The sequence below is a fragment of the Macrobrachium nipponense genome, chromosome 37 (genome assembly GCF_015104395.2).
Source record: "Macrobrachium nipponense isolate FS-2020 chromosome 37, ASM1510439v2, whole genome shotgun sequence".
Taxonomy (NCBI): Eukaryota; Metazoa; Arthropoda; class Malacostraca; order Decapoda; family Palaemonidae; genus Macrobrachium; species Macrobrachium nipponense.
This window is the reverse complement of record NC_061097.1, coordinates 19,282,532-19,298,583: the sequence shown is the minus strand read 5'-3', so window position 1 is coordinate 19,298,583 and position 16,052 is coordinate 19,282,532. Positions and strand designations below refer to the sequence as shown.

The following is a 16,052-nucleotide window of genomic DNA, read 5'->3' as shown; positions in this document are numbered from 1 at the left end:
AGGTCAAACTTTTCATGGCACATGACACCATATGTCGTGATGTTTCATGTTTTATTGCCAAAAAAAAGGTCAAATTTTTTTTGGCACATGACACCACGTCGTGAAAATATTTAAAGATTTATTGCACAAAAAAAAAAAAAAATTATGGCACATGACACCATATGTCGTGAGGATGTTTCAAAATTATTAATATTTTCTTTCAACACAGGATAATAAATCTCACTTCAACCGACGTACTCTTTTATTTATTTATTCAGCGTAAATCTGCATTTTGTCTCTTAACGTGTTCAGCAGTGAATTAGAAAACAAAAGTACAATCTCTCAGCACCACAGTTTTCAGATAAGAAAAAAAAGTATAGGCAGCGAAGGGAATTTGTACATCGGTGAAAATGTACAAACGTTTCGACAGATAATATGACACTTCACTATAATCAGCATCTTTTTTTTATATCCATTTCATGCACTTATATATATATAAATAAGTTGCTGTGCAATCACCGAAAAAGATGACACTACACATTCATGAACTCATCGCACCACTCTTGCTGGGCAAACACACAACACAAGTAAAAATAAAAAATATTCAAATTAAATAAATTCATTACTATCACAGCGTACTACTATAGCGACTAGATTGGTGTACCTGGGTGGGGGAGGGGGGGGAAGGGTTCAGTAATTAATGGATTAATGGCATTTGAACCCTTGTGATTTTGGAACATTCACTTTCTACAGGTATACATGAATCCCGCTTCAGATGAACACTTTTTTAGTATTTAAATTTTATTTTTAAGTCTCTTCAAGCTTCATGGATGTCCCCCCGTAACAGTAAATTTAGGGAAATCCAATCTTCTGATGCTCGTTTCCAGTTAGGCTAATCAGATATCCCAAAATCGTGTTTTAAAAATTAAAGCAATTAACTTTGCAGTCATTTTTAAGCTTATGCTGAGCATATCCAATCGCCCTTAGCTTTTTACATTTTACATCTATTTACAAAGCTTCTAAACCTTAGGTACTGATTCAGAATTATCTGGTCTGCTTCAGTTCCTCAGTTTCAAACTTGAAGCCTTTTGCACTAAATAACAATGAAATGAGTTCGAGTGGACGTTGTCCTCTCTTAAATCCTTTCATACTCCAAAAAACACAAGGGTTGAGAATGACGGCTATGAGCAAAATCTATGATAATCTACATCAGATTCTCTCTGAGGGGCAGTTCGGATCATGGCCATGTTATTAACAACAAAATAAGGAAGACCTGCCACAGTTTCGGCAGCTCCGAAAAGTAAGGGTGATATTTTCCTCAGGCTATTATTAGTAACATGACTATACAATGATTAACATTGTGAAATGCATGGTCTGATTACAAGTTCGACTCCTTTTGATGTTCTTGTATAATGAGATGTTTTTAAATTAATATCATATTGAACAGTTATCGTCCATTAAATCAGGGGTTCATGCCCAGGGGTATGAAATGGAATCTACCAGTAGTACTTAGATGGGTGACCATGTAGGGTTTTTGCAATAGAGAGAACTTAAGTGATAAATTACACGATTCTTCAATTCAAACCAATTTATAATGTCTATTTTAGTGCCAGTAACTGTGTCTATTCCAACTTCGATTTGATATCAATGGTAGCACCATTACCCTTATATAATAAATGTATCCATTTAATTGTTTGAGTAGGAAGCTGTTCAGCGCCAAAAGTAATTTTTTAGGAGGATGGTCGAGAATCCTCATTTAAACCAGTGCAATACAGTCAAGTGCTTATTTGAATGTGGACTTGTGAATACAGTTGGCATCATAGTTGGCTTCGTGTTCTAAATCATAACCAGCATTTCACCAGTAAGTAAACAGTACAGGCCTAAAGGAATAAAAAGAAAAAGTTGAATAAAGACAAATGAAGTAACTACAGTTACGGGCAACTTGACCAGTGGCTGTCTTTAAAAGAGCCACAATACCAATTTCTGGCGACCCCTATATTGTTGAAACTCAATTGAAATTTTCATGCACACTCAAGAATTTCTATACAATAACTGCGTACAAGGTATACAGGTTACTTCTTTTAGCTGGTAATGTATAATGAGACCTTGGACTGTAAATGTTCACCTTAAAAAAATTCAACGTACGAAAAATGGGAATAACTGTCAGTTAAACCTTTAAAAATTGACTATAAAAATGGGGCTAAAATGTAAGGAAAACTTTTAAAATATTTTGACTAAAAAGGAAAACTTTAAAAATATTTAGGCTAAAATGTAAGGTAAACCTTTAAAACATGGGACTAAAATATAAGGCAAACCTTGAAATATTAGGGGTAAAGTGTAAGGCAAACCTTCAAAAATATTTAGTGGAGGAGAAAGATAGTGAGGTAGCATAACTGTTTTTGTCATGGATCAGAATGTTCTTATTGGTCCAACTTCGGTTCACAAGGTTGAACAGAAGCAATGCCAGAAGGGTTATTTTTCACCTTATCTTTTGGGAGCTATTCAACAAATGTCATTTGTGTGATGATGAACTTCAGACCAATAACAGCTCACTGAGCATTCAACCAGTTGTAGTTGCAATTTTTAGATGCGTATGGGTGCGACCATCTTATCCTTAACATTAGAATGGAACAAGCATCAGCCAGTCATAATTATAAATCTTAGGTATGTGTGGATGTGTCATGACTTAATGCAAGTCGGTGTATCTGAGCTTTCCACCCATCAAAGTTGTCACTTTCAGTGTTGAGTGGGTGACTAACCACTGTTCAGACTATCTGGACTTAGCTTACTGAAAGTTATGAGCTCCAGGCAAATTTCATCTTCCTTTTCAAGTTACACTAGTTATGAGTAAAGAAACAAGCACCTGCCTTATACTCAGTTAGTCTGTTCGAGCCCCTTGCATACGTAACATAGTGAATGATCATACCCGTATCTGTAGATACTGCCTCGTAATGAACAGGAATAACAATGAATTGAGCGTTAGTAACCTTTGCGCCTTGAGAAATAATAGCTATCACTAAATTCAAACATTCGACTTGAGTCGTGTAAAGCAATTAACACCAGATCAAGACAGAGAGAGATTATCTTATCAGCCAAAGTATTTTTGGAAAGTTCTTCCATTCGCTCCTATTCGCAGTCTCCTGTGAACTTTCACAAAAATTCTTTCGAAATTTTAAGGAATATAACATTAAATTCTGGCATTGTAAACAAACAAAGAAAAAACTTGACCCAGTCTATTAATAGGGCAGGGGAGCTAATCATACATTTTGAACAAGTTTTGTGATTATAAACTGATAACATATTTGCTGACTTTTAAAATATGTACTACACTAAAAGACCAGGGAAAGTGCTCAAACTATAATTGAGATAAGAATAATAACAGCGGTAAAAACAATGTGCCCGAATAAATAAATATGAAAAATATACAATAAAACTGAGAAATTTGAACCGACTCGACTTTTCTTCTACGAAAATTGGGTGACCAAAGTTTTTAGTTTAAGGGAAGACTGTATGTTGGTGCCATATTGTTAACACTGGAAGACTGTATGTTAAGCTACATTAAATACTTACACAATGCTTAAAGACTTATTTGAGAAATATAACTAAAACTAAATTGTGACCAAAGAATTGTCTGGTGAAGAATGACTTGTGTGCATCCTGCAACAATTTTAAGTCGAAAGTTTCTGAAGGATGAAGACTCGAGACTGCCACAACAGGAAAATGTTTCGGCTAATGATGATAAAGGAAAGTATATCATCAAGCGTATATGATCGGTGAAGACAACCTTCAATAGGATTCCCTTATTTCTGTCAACAATCAGTAGGTACCCCCTCTCATTAAACTTCAAGTTTTCAGGGCAAGAGTTATCATCTGCTCTTTATCCCACTCGTAAGTAGTTTTTTGTTTCTCTCTCTCACATAATGCTAACTTGGTATCTACGTTAGTAACAGAGAAAGAAGTAAACAAGTGGTCGTGTGACATTCCTAAGCTCCCTATTAAATAAATCATCAGAGAGGATCATCTGATTCCGTCAGTAACAACAGAGTTTATCTTTCTGTTAATGCAGTTTAGAGGGCTTCCTTCATCCAGTTCATGTGGCATTTAATAAAGTGCAGGAAATTTGTTCCACAGACGTCGTCAATACTGCTTCAACGCGATTTCCTTGCTTAACCTGGATAATGATGCGACCACAACAATAAGGAATATAAGTTACTCTGTTTCTTCCATAATTCTTTGGTCAGTAAGTTATGTTCGAACACATGAAGGGATTTTATTGGGCTAGAAAGTCGATTTGCAAACTCTGCAAACCTAAATGGTTATTCATTACGAACTGGATCAGAAACAAACTTATCTAGAACTGTTAACTTGATGTATATCAGTTGTTTATGCTGGATAAAGAGCCACAGAATGAAGAATGTAAATTGTAGTTTACAAATCCCAGAGTCCTCTTTTGTTCTTGCCTTCTTTCTAGAACGATTCTCAAGAATCTTCAGTATTCAAGAAAACACCAAGGCGTTGCATAGACTTAGCCATGGCCCTCTTTATCTCACTCTTTTGACAGGGGAATAACTGTTCCACAGGCTTGAGCAGGACATTTAGTATTCCCTGTAGTTCCCAGATGGTGTGCGATGTCTTAGACCCCCATTCTGAGCAACAGGGGTAGTGCCTCTGGAACGGGACCCTGATCGCGGCATACCATGAACACTTCTAAATCTCCGTGATAGATGCCGCCTCGTTTTCTTGCCACGCTACAGGAAATAAAGACACAGCAGCTTTACTTGTTACTGCTTCATTACCTTTTTCTTAAGAAAAGTTGTTACTAGACTGAATTAAAACCTGTTATTTTTTCACTGCTAAATATTTAGTGTCAGTACTGCAAAAACAAATGGTAATAAAACGAGTATCGTACACGAAGCTCACATACTCATACTTATGTACAGGGTCCAAAAGTCCTAAAGGTATAGTAAAGAAATAACTAGGAATTTGTTCTGTACTAAATTGTTACATGAATAAGCAGATATAAAAAAAACTAATAACTTAATCTTTACCTCATTCTTCAGTGCAAGTTTCGACTGGTAGCTGATCTTCTCGAGTGCCTGGCGTACCCAAAGGGGCTGGTCTGGGACTAGCCACATCAGAGCCATCTTACCAAGAAGGATGAGATGTTCAAGAAGGACAAAGAGGAGAACCCACTCAACTGGAGAGGCAGCAGGAGCCAAAGGACGGAGACGAGGTGAAAGGCACAACAGGGCACAGTTGGTCATGACTGCCACGGCACCAATCAACTCAAAGGCACCCTGGAGTGGTATACAAGAAGAAATGTAGAGAAGTTCTATGAGCAGCGATGGCATGTAAGTAGCTAATCATGCTTATATTTTATTGTTATTTTTCGTAAATGTCACTTATTTTCAGTATCTCTCCCTCCCAAGTTAGTGCCTTTGGGAGGCATCCAGTTCAATTATAAGATGACTTCAGGCATACTTGGGTAAAATGAACAGTATCCCTACAATATCTATCTGTCTGCTCAAAAGGTGAAGCTCATCTGTTGTCCCTGCCTAAGTCACCGTTCCTGTACAGCATCTCTCCATCTCAAACTCTGACTCGTGGTGCATTTAAGAGAAAAAATTAATGGATACAAACCTGCCAGACACCGATGGATCCCACCTTCTTCACTCGAGGCCTCTGGTAGACTCGGCACAGCTTGAAAGCATCAGTCTTGAGCTCAAGGATGTTATTGAGGACAGCCCAGAAGGCTGCCATTGGGTAGACTGAAGAGAACATGAACACATACCCAAACTGAAGGAACATCTCCAGGTAGTCGTCATAAGCATCCTGATTAAGAGAATGAAATTACAACGGGTGCTGAAGTGGTTCTAGATGATAGTAAGTTTTCATTCAAAAAAAAAAAAAAAAAAAAAACAAAAAAAAAAAAAAAAAATATATATTATGATAGATATGAGTAGAGCTTATATATAAAAAAAAAAAAAAAAAAAAAAAAAAAAAAAAAAAAAAAACTATAGATATATAGATATTAATATATATATCTATATATATATATATATATATATATATATATGATATTAATATCCAGTGTAAATATCCTCGTTTTGAAGTAAATTAAAAGTTGGAGTTCGATCATGATGGCAATTAAGTATTGAAAAATATTTACTGGGGTTTGTTTCCCCAAATACAGCCTTGTGAACATGAGTAACCATAAATGAAGAAACTTGAAATCTGATAAGATCACAAATGTTATTCTTGCACTAAAATTTAAAAAGAACTGGAAGACCATTTCCCATAAATAATCAAAACATCGCACAGTCCGTATAATCATTGATGTCCACACAAAATAACAAGAAAAACAAAATTTTAGTACTATAAGAATAACTTTGTTAGTGATGATTAAAAGAAATTTGTTGTCCTGTATACTGACACTTAATTTCTCTGACCTATTATGATGTTCTTAATATATTTGCATTGAAATGATAAAAGGTGCAATTCTTGATTGTTCTCGAATCTGCATTTCTTAATTGTATTTAAATTTGCAAAATGCAACTTTAAAATTCTTTTGACAATATTAGGGAAATTGTAGTCTAAATGTTCAACTTTGAGTTGTAATTAGGTGTAACCCATTACTTTAGGTATCATAGCAGATTTGTCAGCTGTAGATAAGTTTCCTTGGTGATCTTTAATTAGTCACTGATTGATCAGTGGTGTGCGTTTTGTGAAAAAGGTAATCATAATTACTGCGTTGTTACAATGCTGAAACAACAGTCAGCCAGTATCTACTGCACCACTTAGTTTGATTGCAAACTTAGTTTCATTGCAAACTGCATAATGTTCATCATTTAGAGGAATTTTATAAACTTTACTTTTTATAAAGTTAATCATGCCGTGACGACAAATGATTTACAAAAGCCAATGAAGGTAAGAAATTAAACAATTAATGATGCGAGGTCTCTTATCCAACCTGCATTGCCAGATATAATGACAATCAAAACTCTCTTCATTGTGAGGGATTTATATTAACAAATTCTATTCACCAAGTCATAACATATAACACTTGTGTGAACATATATTCTGGTGCAAGTCAGCCATCATTTGGATGAATAGCTGATTGTATGCATTTCGAGTTTTAAATTGTTAAAATGTTAACATTTCATATTTCTCTATTTCTTCTATTTTCTTAATACAGTGATTCCTGTGTTGTTATCTACGTAAGCAATTTATTTGTCCGTGTTATTTCAGGCTCTTCCCAACAAAACCCTAATCAAGCATTTGTAGGAGTGGCTGGAAATGAGCAGATGCTTTTTGATACCTGTAGAATGAAGCTTCATTTCAAGTCATACGTTTCCCAGAATGCCAGAAAAATGATGCCATGTGTTCCACTTGTTCTGAAATCTCATATGCTACTTGTTGATAAAGTGTATCATCCGTGTCAAGTACAGGCAAGCAGTTATGATTATGATTTTTTGGTACTTCAGTATACAGATTTCATGACAGTATAATACTATGTAGAACTGAGGGATCAAGGAAGAAGATTGAAACAGTGACAACATACTAATGCATTTCTTCAACAGCAGTGCTGTCCATCTTCTACAAGAAAATCAAAAGTAGGGCAAGGCCACTGTCGTAAGAGGAATGTCCTGAAGTACGTAGTCCAGTGGGAAGCAACAAGAAGTGTCCGAATGCTTAGCAGATGCAAGTCCTACTATTGGACCATTAGGAGTTCTGACGTAGTCTACTTGTAGTAGGATATAAAGTCCTCAAGAAGAATGCATAGAGTTTGCAAAGGGTACAAGCAGGTGCACGTGCAATATTACGTGATAATTGTGAGAAGCTCTTTTGACTGTGCATGAAAGAGCGTAAGGACATGGATGTTAGGGCTACACTTGCGAAAGGTGAAAAGATGGATGCTTTGTTAGAAACCTCGAAAGGAAACATGGCCGGACAGTTTGCTTACCCTCAATGTGCCTACTGGTCAGTTTGCCTACTGAATTTTATGCCTACCAGACATTATGCCTATTGGACCTTACGCCTACGGATAACATTAAATTCTAATAAACAAAATGATTACAAGAAATTGGGCTCATTAGATAAAAAAAATGAGCTTATAAAATCAAACAATGAACTTTTTCAAAAAGAATTAAACTGTTAAGTAATAAAAAATCACTGCTACAGAATGCAGTCAAATCATTACAAAACAAGATTAAAGGAGGCCCAAAACAGTTGTTTTTATAAGGCTATTTCTGACTTTAGCTTGGCTGGCTAGTGCAGAAAGCGGTTGCCACTAGGGTGAGTCACCCCCTGCGGCATAGATAGCGTTCACAGACTGGCTTCACTTATCAGATCTTATGCCCAATCTATTGTCCTTATGCTGTGGCAGATTACCCAAGAGGCTAACTAGGCTAAGCCTATGGGCCCACACTCCTTGGGGGACCACGTGGCCTCGAACTAGCCTTAATTTTAAAAATTGTATAACTGCAAAAAGTGGTAGGCCAAGAGAGGAACTAGAGGCCAATTTTGTGAAATTATCGGTGCCAGGGTAGGGTGTCTTATCAGCTGCACTGCTATTCCCGCCAATATGCGGACCTAGGTTGTTGCCATTTCAAGCTCATATTTCAAAAACCCCAGCAGATTTGGCTCGCTTCACTCACCTGACAGGGTCCCTTTTGCATCCTTAGCCTAAGGGCTAATCCGGCACTGTTCTTATGTGATTGTTGCTTGGGATACACTGTCTAGGTTTATAATGATCAAGAATACCCCCTGTAGTTTATCTAACAGTTCGCTAGTAGGCAAACTATCCATAGGTATAATGTCCGGTAGGCAAACTTTCCATAGGTATAATGTCCGGTAGGCAAACTTTCCATAGGTATAATGTCCGGTAGGCAAAACACCATAGGTATAATCCGGAGGCAAAAACTTTCCATAGGTATAATGTCCGGTAGGCAAACTTTCCATAGGTATAATGTCCGGTAGGCAAACTTTCCATAGGTATAATGTCCGGTAGGCAAACTATCCATAGGTATAATGTCCGGTAGGCAAACTATCCATAGGTATAATGTCCGGTAGGCAAACTTTCCATAGGTAGACTGTCCGGAAACCGAGAGGAAATGCATTTATGCATTTATTGTGGAAAATTGATATTCTCTCTGGATGATGTGGGTCTATAAATTTGCACTAAATATCTTAAACTGCTATCTAGTATACATGAATACTGTATGTGACAAAAATACTGTACTATGTATGTGCGTGAATGGGTTTGTGCACGTTTAAAATCTTGGGCTGTCAGTTAAATGTATTTGATACTGCTTCAAACTGTATGCATGCTTTTTTCATTCGAGTCAGTGTGGATATTTTTATCCACACTGACACACTGAGGTTTGCCAGAGTAGATCAGTTGTCAGAGAGAAAACCTTGAAGAAATATGTGTAGAACAACTTTACACGAGTTTTATTAAAAAAATTATAGAAATTTTGTAGACATTTGTGTACCTTTATTTACGAGTAAGCCTCATCTATGCTCTTCAGTACAATTCACCACTAGGTGTGCTTATGTTCCTCATAGTTCTGTTAATGTGTCTGCAAGTAAGGGCAAATATATAAAACCAAGAGGGCAAAGAAAAAAAAAAAAAAAAAAAAAAAAAAGAGTTTGGAGACCAAGAAAACCAGGTCAGGGTGAACTGAACTGGAGCTCAAGGACAAGTGGATATTACTCTGGAGACCAATGACAAGGGAAAATAGTTTCTACAACCAACAGGCAAGGACACATTATTACCAAGACCAAGAAGGAAAGGTCAACTTGCTATGAGATCAAGTAAAAGGAAAGGTGGTTTTAGGGGCAAAGGTTCAGAACTTGTTTTGGGTACCAAAAAATGCACCCAAGTTGTCTTTTAGATCAGGAAAGTTAATGTTTTGAGAATCAAAAAATGATAAAGTTGTTTAAAAACCAGGAGGGGAAAGATTGAATCATATGGGAGACCAAAAGGTATAGTTAAGTTCCCCTGGAGCCCAACCCGATTGGTGAAATTCTTTTGTAAAAACCAAGGGGCAAAGCAAACTAACTTTCAGCAACTAAGGAAAAGGAAACATGTACTGGAGACCAATGGAAATAAAGTTAGTTTGTATACAAAGGGCAAGGTCCAGTTTGTCTGCCAGTGGACTAAGTTACCCAAAGAAAGTCTGGTCATGTAGAAGTCTAGTCGAACAGTTTCAGAGACAGGGGCCAAAGTTGAGTGGTTTTCATGATCTCAGTAACTTGACCTATACCATTTGATCAAGGGGGAAGGGTCAAGTTATTTTAGAGACCATGGGGTAAAGGTGAATCACAAAATAAGGGGGCTAGGTTCAGGAACTAAAGGGTTAAGGGCAAGTTTCAGAGACCATGAAAGAAGTCTGGGTTGTTCTAGAGACAATGGGGGAAAGGTCTAGCTGCTTCAGAAACCAAGGCGTACACTCGATAGTTAAAAAGTTAAGTATTAGAGATCAACAGGGATAATGTCTGGCTGTTTTAGAAACTAAAGGGTAACTGTCAAGTTTCAGAGAAAGAGGTTAAGGTCGAATATTTTCAGAGGCCAAGACTAATGTGTTGGAGGATGGAATGTAGAGAAAAATAGCTGGAGAAATGAGACAAAACATCAAATGCGCACACATTCAAGAAGAAAGTAACAAATGAAGGTACATAAACAGAAAATCAACTGGATCTATCAGTAAAGAAACAGCAACTAAGTAAAAAAAAATTAACTAGGTACCATATAATGGCGTATTAAAATAGCAATGCAGCCTTTCTTAGGACTACGGAAGGGGGAAGATTAGTGGTTCTCACGATATCCTCACCTCGTAGGGATCAAGATCAGCCTCTTCTCTAGCCTGGATGATCCGGGGATCCTTGGGGTCGAGGACCAGAATGGACACGGGCTGCTCCTCGAGCGGGGCTCCACGCAAGGGCTTCGCTACATCCTCGAAGAGCTTCGCCGTCAGGGGGTGTTTCTTCAGGTTGGTTACCACCGAGTCTGCGAACTGTTTGGGGGACGAGAAAAGGCTACACTCAAATTCTGTAAAATCACAATTAGAGAACAAAATTCCTTTCGAAACGTACCCGTTCATAACCTAATTTCTGGACGCCTAAACAAAATAAATGTTACACGTAAGTTCTTTTTAAGTTCTATATTTCCAAAAAGAAAAACGGACATTTTATACAAAGTCGGGTCTCTGGAGGAATAAAAAAATAGTTAATCCCTTCATTAATAAGAAGGGAAGTTAGGGTATTTGTACATAATCTGGTCCCTGCGCGCTTTGAAAAATCTATGAAATCTCCAAGTCCATATCAACAGCAAAAAAAAAAGAAAGGAAAAAAGAAGATATCTGTGGATAATCTGTTCTGGTGGAGAGAATGCAGAAATATTTATCGGGCACAAATTTTATGATGACGATCGCTAAAATATTACTCCATCTGGTCTAAATAATTCTCAGAATAACTATCTTGGCTTACTTCAAGCATACAAAAACTGAAATCAATGTAAATTGGGACAAATATAGACAATACTGTCGATAACAAACCGCAACATGACAGAAAACATAGAGAATAAAAGTCATATAGAGAAGAATCCCCCCCCCCCCCCCCCGAGAACATAAAAGGTAGAGAAAAAAAATTAAATTTACGGTCAAGGTAATGAAAGCCCCCTTGTTACTAAGAGAAGAAACCGGAACAACCTATGAGGTGATAAAATATAAAAAATATGTCAAACAACTAGAGAAGGGGAGGAATAATAACGTGAAAAACCATAGTTGAAGTCATAACTCTAGGAATGGCATACTGATGAAGGCTCGAGTAGTTAGCGCTCGTTTTACTGAGGGCCAACTGCCTTTTGGGATGAATGTATGGACTAAATTAAAGGGTGTGTTGTTATTCCTCCAAGGTTGGGTCACCACTACAAAACCAGGGGGTGGGGTGACCTTCAGCTGGATTTCGAGTGACTCACTCTCTCTCTCTCTCTCTCTCTCTCTCTCTCATGCACTTGAAACGGACGAGAAGGAACCATATGGGTGCGTGTTAGGTGACTGTTGTGGGTCGCATTCAGACGTGCGCGTTCTTTACTCTGCCAAAATGGATATACCGTCAAATAACCTGGCTCTCAAACCCCCATGAAAAAAAAACAAAAAACAAAAAAAAACACACACACACACACAATCCAGACTTCTCTCTGTGCAAAATCTTGTCGTGGAATGGATTGGAATAAAGGGTTTAGTCCAAAGGCTAAACACTGTGACCTATGAGATCATTCACCGCTGGAAAGAAAATTGGCAGGTAAAAGGTCTGAAAGGTGTAACAGGAAGAAAATCTCGCAGTTGCAATGTGAAGCAATTGTTGTGAAAGGCTGGAAGTAGAAGGAAAAAAGAGAATACGAATTGAGGTACAGTAAAAGAAACGAAAGGTGTTACAGCTAAGGGTTGAAGGCATGCTGCAAAGCGCCTCAAATAATGCTTGCAGTTTATTTGTTTGTTTGCATGGTGTTTTGACGTTGCATGGAACCAGTGGTTATTCAGCAACGGGACCAGCGAATTTACGTGCCTTCCGAACCACGTTGAGAGTGAACTTCTATCACTATAATGCTTACAATGCGCCGCACGAGGTGCACTGACGGCACTATCCCTTTACGGGAGAGGAAACTATGAAAAGAGGTCGGTAAAAAGTAAAAGAGCCCGTGCAAATAAGCAGGAACCTAAAATGGAATTCCACCAGCCTCTCCTGCACTCCGTGTGAACATCAGAAAACTTGAACTGCTGACACAATTCTTATGACTTGTCACTTACTCTTTTCTAACCTTTACAGGTGCACTGTAGGCATTACTTAAGGTTCCTCGCAGCGTGCGCTGCTTCGGCTCCAACCAACAATCCCTTTCGTTCCTTTTATTGTACCTCCTTTCGTATTCTCTTTCTTCCCATTTACTTTACAGCCTCGCGTGACAATTGTTTTATAGCGCAACTGCGAGATTTTCCTCCTGTTACACCTTTTAAAAGTTGTACTGTAGATTTCCTAAATTGGCCTAAATTCTTTATTCAATTCAATACAGGAAGCGAAAACCAACAAACTTCGTTGGTTTCTTTTCAATTTCAAAAGTAATGATGAAGCTTAAGGACATATGTTAATCTTAGATGCTCACGATCTCGACCCAAGGACTATCCAGACAAAACTGGCATCAACGTATTTGTTTGTTTTGAAAAAGTACTTTTCCTTCATGACTTTCATTCCTTTTGTTTTTCTAATGTTAAAGCGATATCTTCGAAATGAGTCATTTAATTGGTGATGAAAATCTCGAGAGAAATAGCAAAAACATGAGCAATAACAACAAAACTGAACTTAAATCCAAGAGAGAAATGAATAAACCTAAACATTTATCCAAAAGAACTGGACACAAGACTCTTGCTGGATAAAAAAAAATATCCCGACCAACAAACAAGACGAGCTAAATACATACCACCCTCCATAGCGATGGTCACTGATCTTTGAGAACCACTTCGTAAATATTACCATAATAACTGGCACTGACCATAACGTAGTGCGTTTGATAGAAAAATAAAGAAAAAAAGAAACTAGTCTGATGACTTCTATATTGCTATCCTGGAAGACGCCTGCTTCTTCTTATGTACATAACATGTTCTGTTTGTTTGTTTGTTTGTATGGTGCCTTTACGTTGCATGGAACCAGTGGTTATTCAGCAACGGGACCAACGGCTTAACGTGACTTCCGAACCACGTCGAGAGTGAACTTCTATCACCAGAAATACACATCTCTCACTCCTCAATGGGATGGCCGAGAATCGAACCCGCGACCCCGAAGTGGAACGCTAATACCATACCAACCACGCCGCTGAGGCGCTATAACATGTTCTGACACACGTTAGAGTAGCGTTCCCTCTCCCACTCCCCCGAAAGCTACTTCCTAATCAATGTAGGTCAAACAGTTAAGTAGTTAAAAATGGCAGACCGTCGGTAATTCCATTTCTATGGATTAATTCCTTTTCTTTTAGTTGCTTGATAATGCTGCTGCTGCTACTGCTCTCTCTCTCTCTCTCTCTCTCTCTCTCTCTCTCTCTCTCTCTCTCTCTCTCTCGAAGAAGAAGAAGAAGAAGAAGAAGAAGAAGAAGAAGAAGAAGAAGAAGAAGAAGAAGAAGAACAAAAAAACTCATAAAACCCTGTTCGAGCGTTGCAACCATATACTGTTTCGAGCACTTCCTTCTGTGCTCGAAATATATGGTTGCAACGTTCAAATAGTGTTTTGAGGGTCCCCCGATATCTCATATTCTAACGATGTATTATAGTAAAAAACATTCATATATATATATATATATATATATATATATATATATATATATCATTCAAGATATATATATATATATATATATTATATATATATATATATATATATAATATATCATTCGAGCTACAAATGTCCTTTAATATCTAATTCGCTCTACCTCGGAATTGATATATTTTCATATATGTACCGAAGGGGAATTTTTAGTGGACGGTGGTTCGATCCCATGGGGGGACGAAATTATTATCAACTAAAAATTCCCCTTCGGTACATATATGAAAATATATCAATTCCGAGGGAGAGCGAATTAGATATTAAAGGACATTTGTAGCTCGAATGATCTATATGAATCACGGTGATGTGATAATTATTCATATATATATATATATATATATATATATATATATATATACTACATATATATAATTATATAAACGTTTGGCTACATTCAGTAATACTCAAGTTCATAATTACTGCTCACACTATCTTTGTTCATAATTCCTATAATTCGCACGCGTCTACAGCCTGATTGAAAAAATCCTTTATTCTTTTAAAGTCTATCCTGATTACAAAACCTGCTTCGTCGCTGAAACAGGTTGGTGGTTGGTACTTTGAAGGTACATTATCAATTAAAGCGTAATCTATTATAACTAGTAACCATATAATATAAGAAAACCTGTTTGCCAAGTTGCCGAGATGATAATCTCTCTCTCTCTCTCTCTCTTCGCTGTCATCACGCTTTGGGAGGCCCTCTGGGATTTCGCTGAATAAAAGACAAAGCAGCTAGAACAATGCTAAAATAACATGTTAAGAATTTGGTGAGAGAGAGATTGTATCATATCGCCAAAAAAAAAAAAAAAAAAAAAAATACAAACAAACATAAAATCGCGATCCACAAGACACTGAAACATATAGAACTAAAAATGTGAAGAGAAATCCTGTATTCTAAACACAGGGGAATTTAACAAGTTCTGGAAAACACAAGGGGAAGGAATTCAGAACGATTGTAAAGTTTTCTGGTCTTTATGCTTTACTTTGCTTACTTATCCACTACACAAAACTAAACTCTAGGTCCTTAATATGAAATTGAGTATTAATTTTTTTTTCATTTTTGTTTTTGTTTAAATAAGCAGCAAGTCGCCTTTCTGGTCGTGGAATCTAAACCACTTTAGTCCACGATTTATGAGGATGGCAAGCTGCTCATCCAATTTGGAGGATATATAATTTATTTAAGAGGCTCAAAAGTTTTCAAAAGGAAGTGGACAAGAGAGAGAGAGAGAGAGAGAGAGAGAGAGAGAGATAGGCATTGAATCATCAAGTTAAAGATATATATATATATATATATATATAATGTGATATGCAATTTACTTAACGATGTTAAAAATTTAGAATTTTGCAAGCTGTATTTTGATTTACTTGATTTTAAATCATTTTTTGTTAGTTTCACGTCATTGACGAAAATTTGAATTTGCACTTAAGAGGATGTAATATGCCTTCGTCTTATTTTTTTATTTTTGTAACTAAAGCCTATTACAGATTCAAGTCACAATTCCTACCAGGGAATACCGGGATTCTTTCCCTCAGAGGACATTATCCAAAAAGCCTTCAGCTCCTTCAAATACTATAATCACCAGCACCACCTAGGCCTTTGTACCGGGCTAGAGATGTACGTGCCGTTTCGCTAGCAAGAAACAGCCTCAAAGAAGGAAGATAATCCAAAACCCAGATATCAAAATTGCACGCATATATCCCAAGCT

At 37.1% G+C, this 16,052-nt stretch overlaps 1 protein-coding gene across 6 annotated transcripts in view; it reads right to left on the bottom strand.

Moving 5' to 3' along the window:
• Nucleotides 1-223: 223 nt before the first annotated feature.
• LOC135209047 (anoctamin-10-like) overlaps nt 224-16,052 on the bottom strand; it is a 269,749-nt gene continuing 253,920 nt past the window's right edge. For all 6 annotated transcript variants that reach the window (XM_064241591.1, XM_064241595.1, XM_064241596.1 and 3 more), the window contains 4 exons: nt 10,815-10,997; nt 5,620-5,811; nt 5,028-5,276; nt 224-4,727 (listed from right to left, as the gene is read on the bottom strand). In XM_064241591.1, coding sequence (XP_064097661.1) covers nt 4,575-4,727; nt 5,028-5,276; nt 5,620-5,811; nt 10,815-10,997 — 777 coding nt within the window. In that variant the 3' untranslated portion in view covers nt 224-4,574. The remainder of the gene's footprint in view (nt 4,728-5,027; nt 5,277-5,619; nt 5,812-10,814; nt 10,998-16,052) is intronic.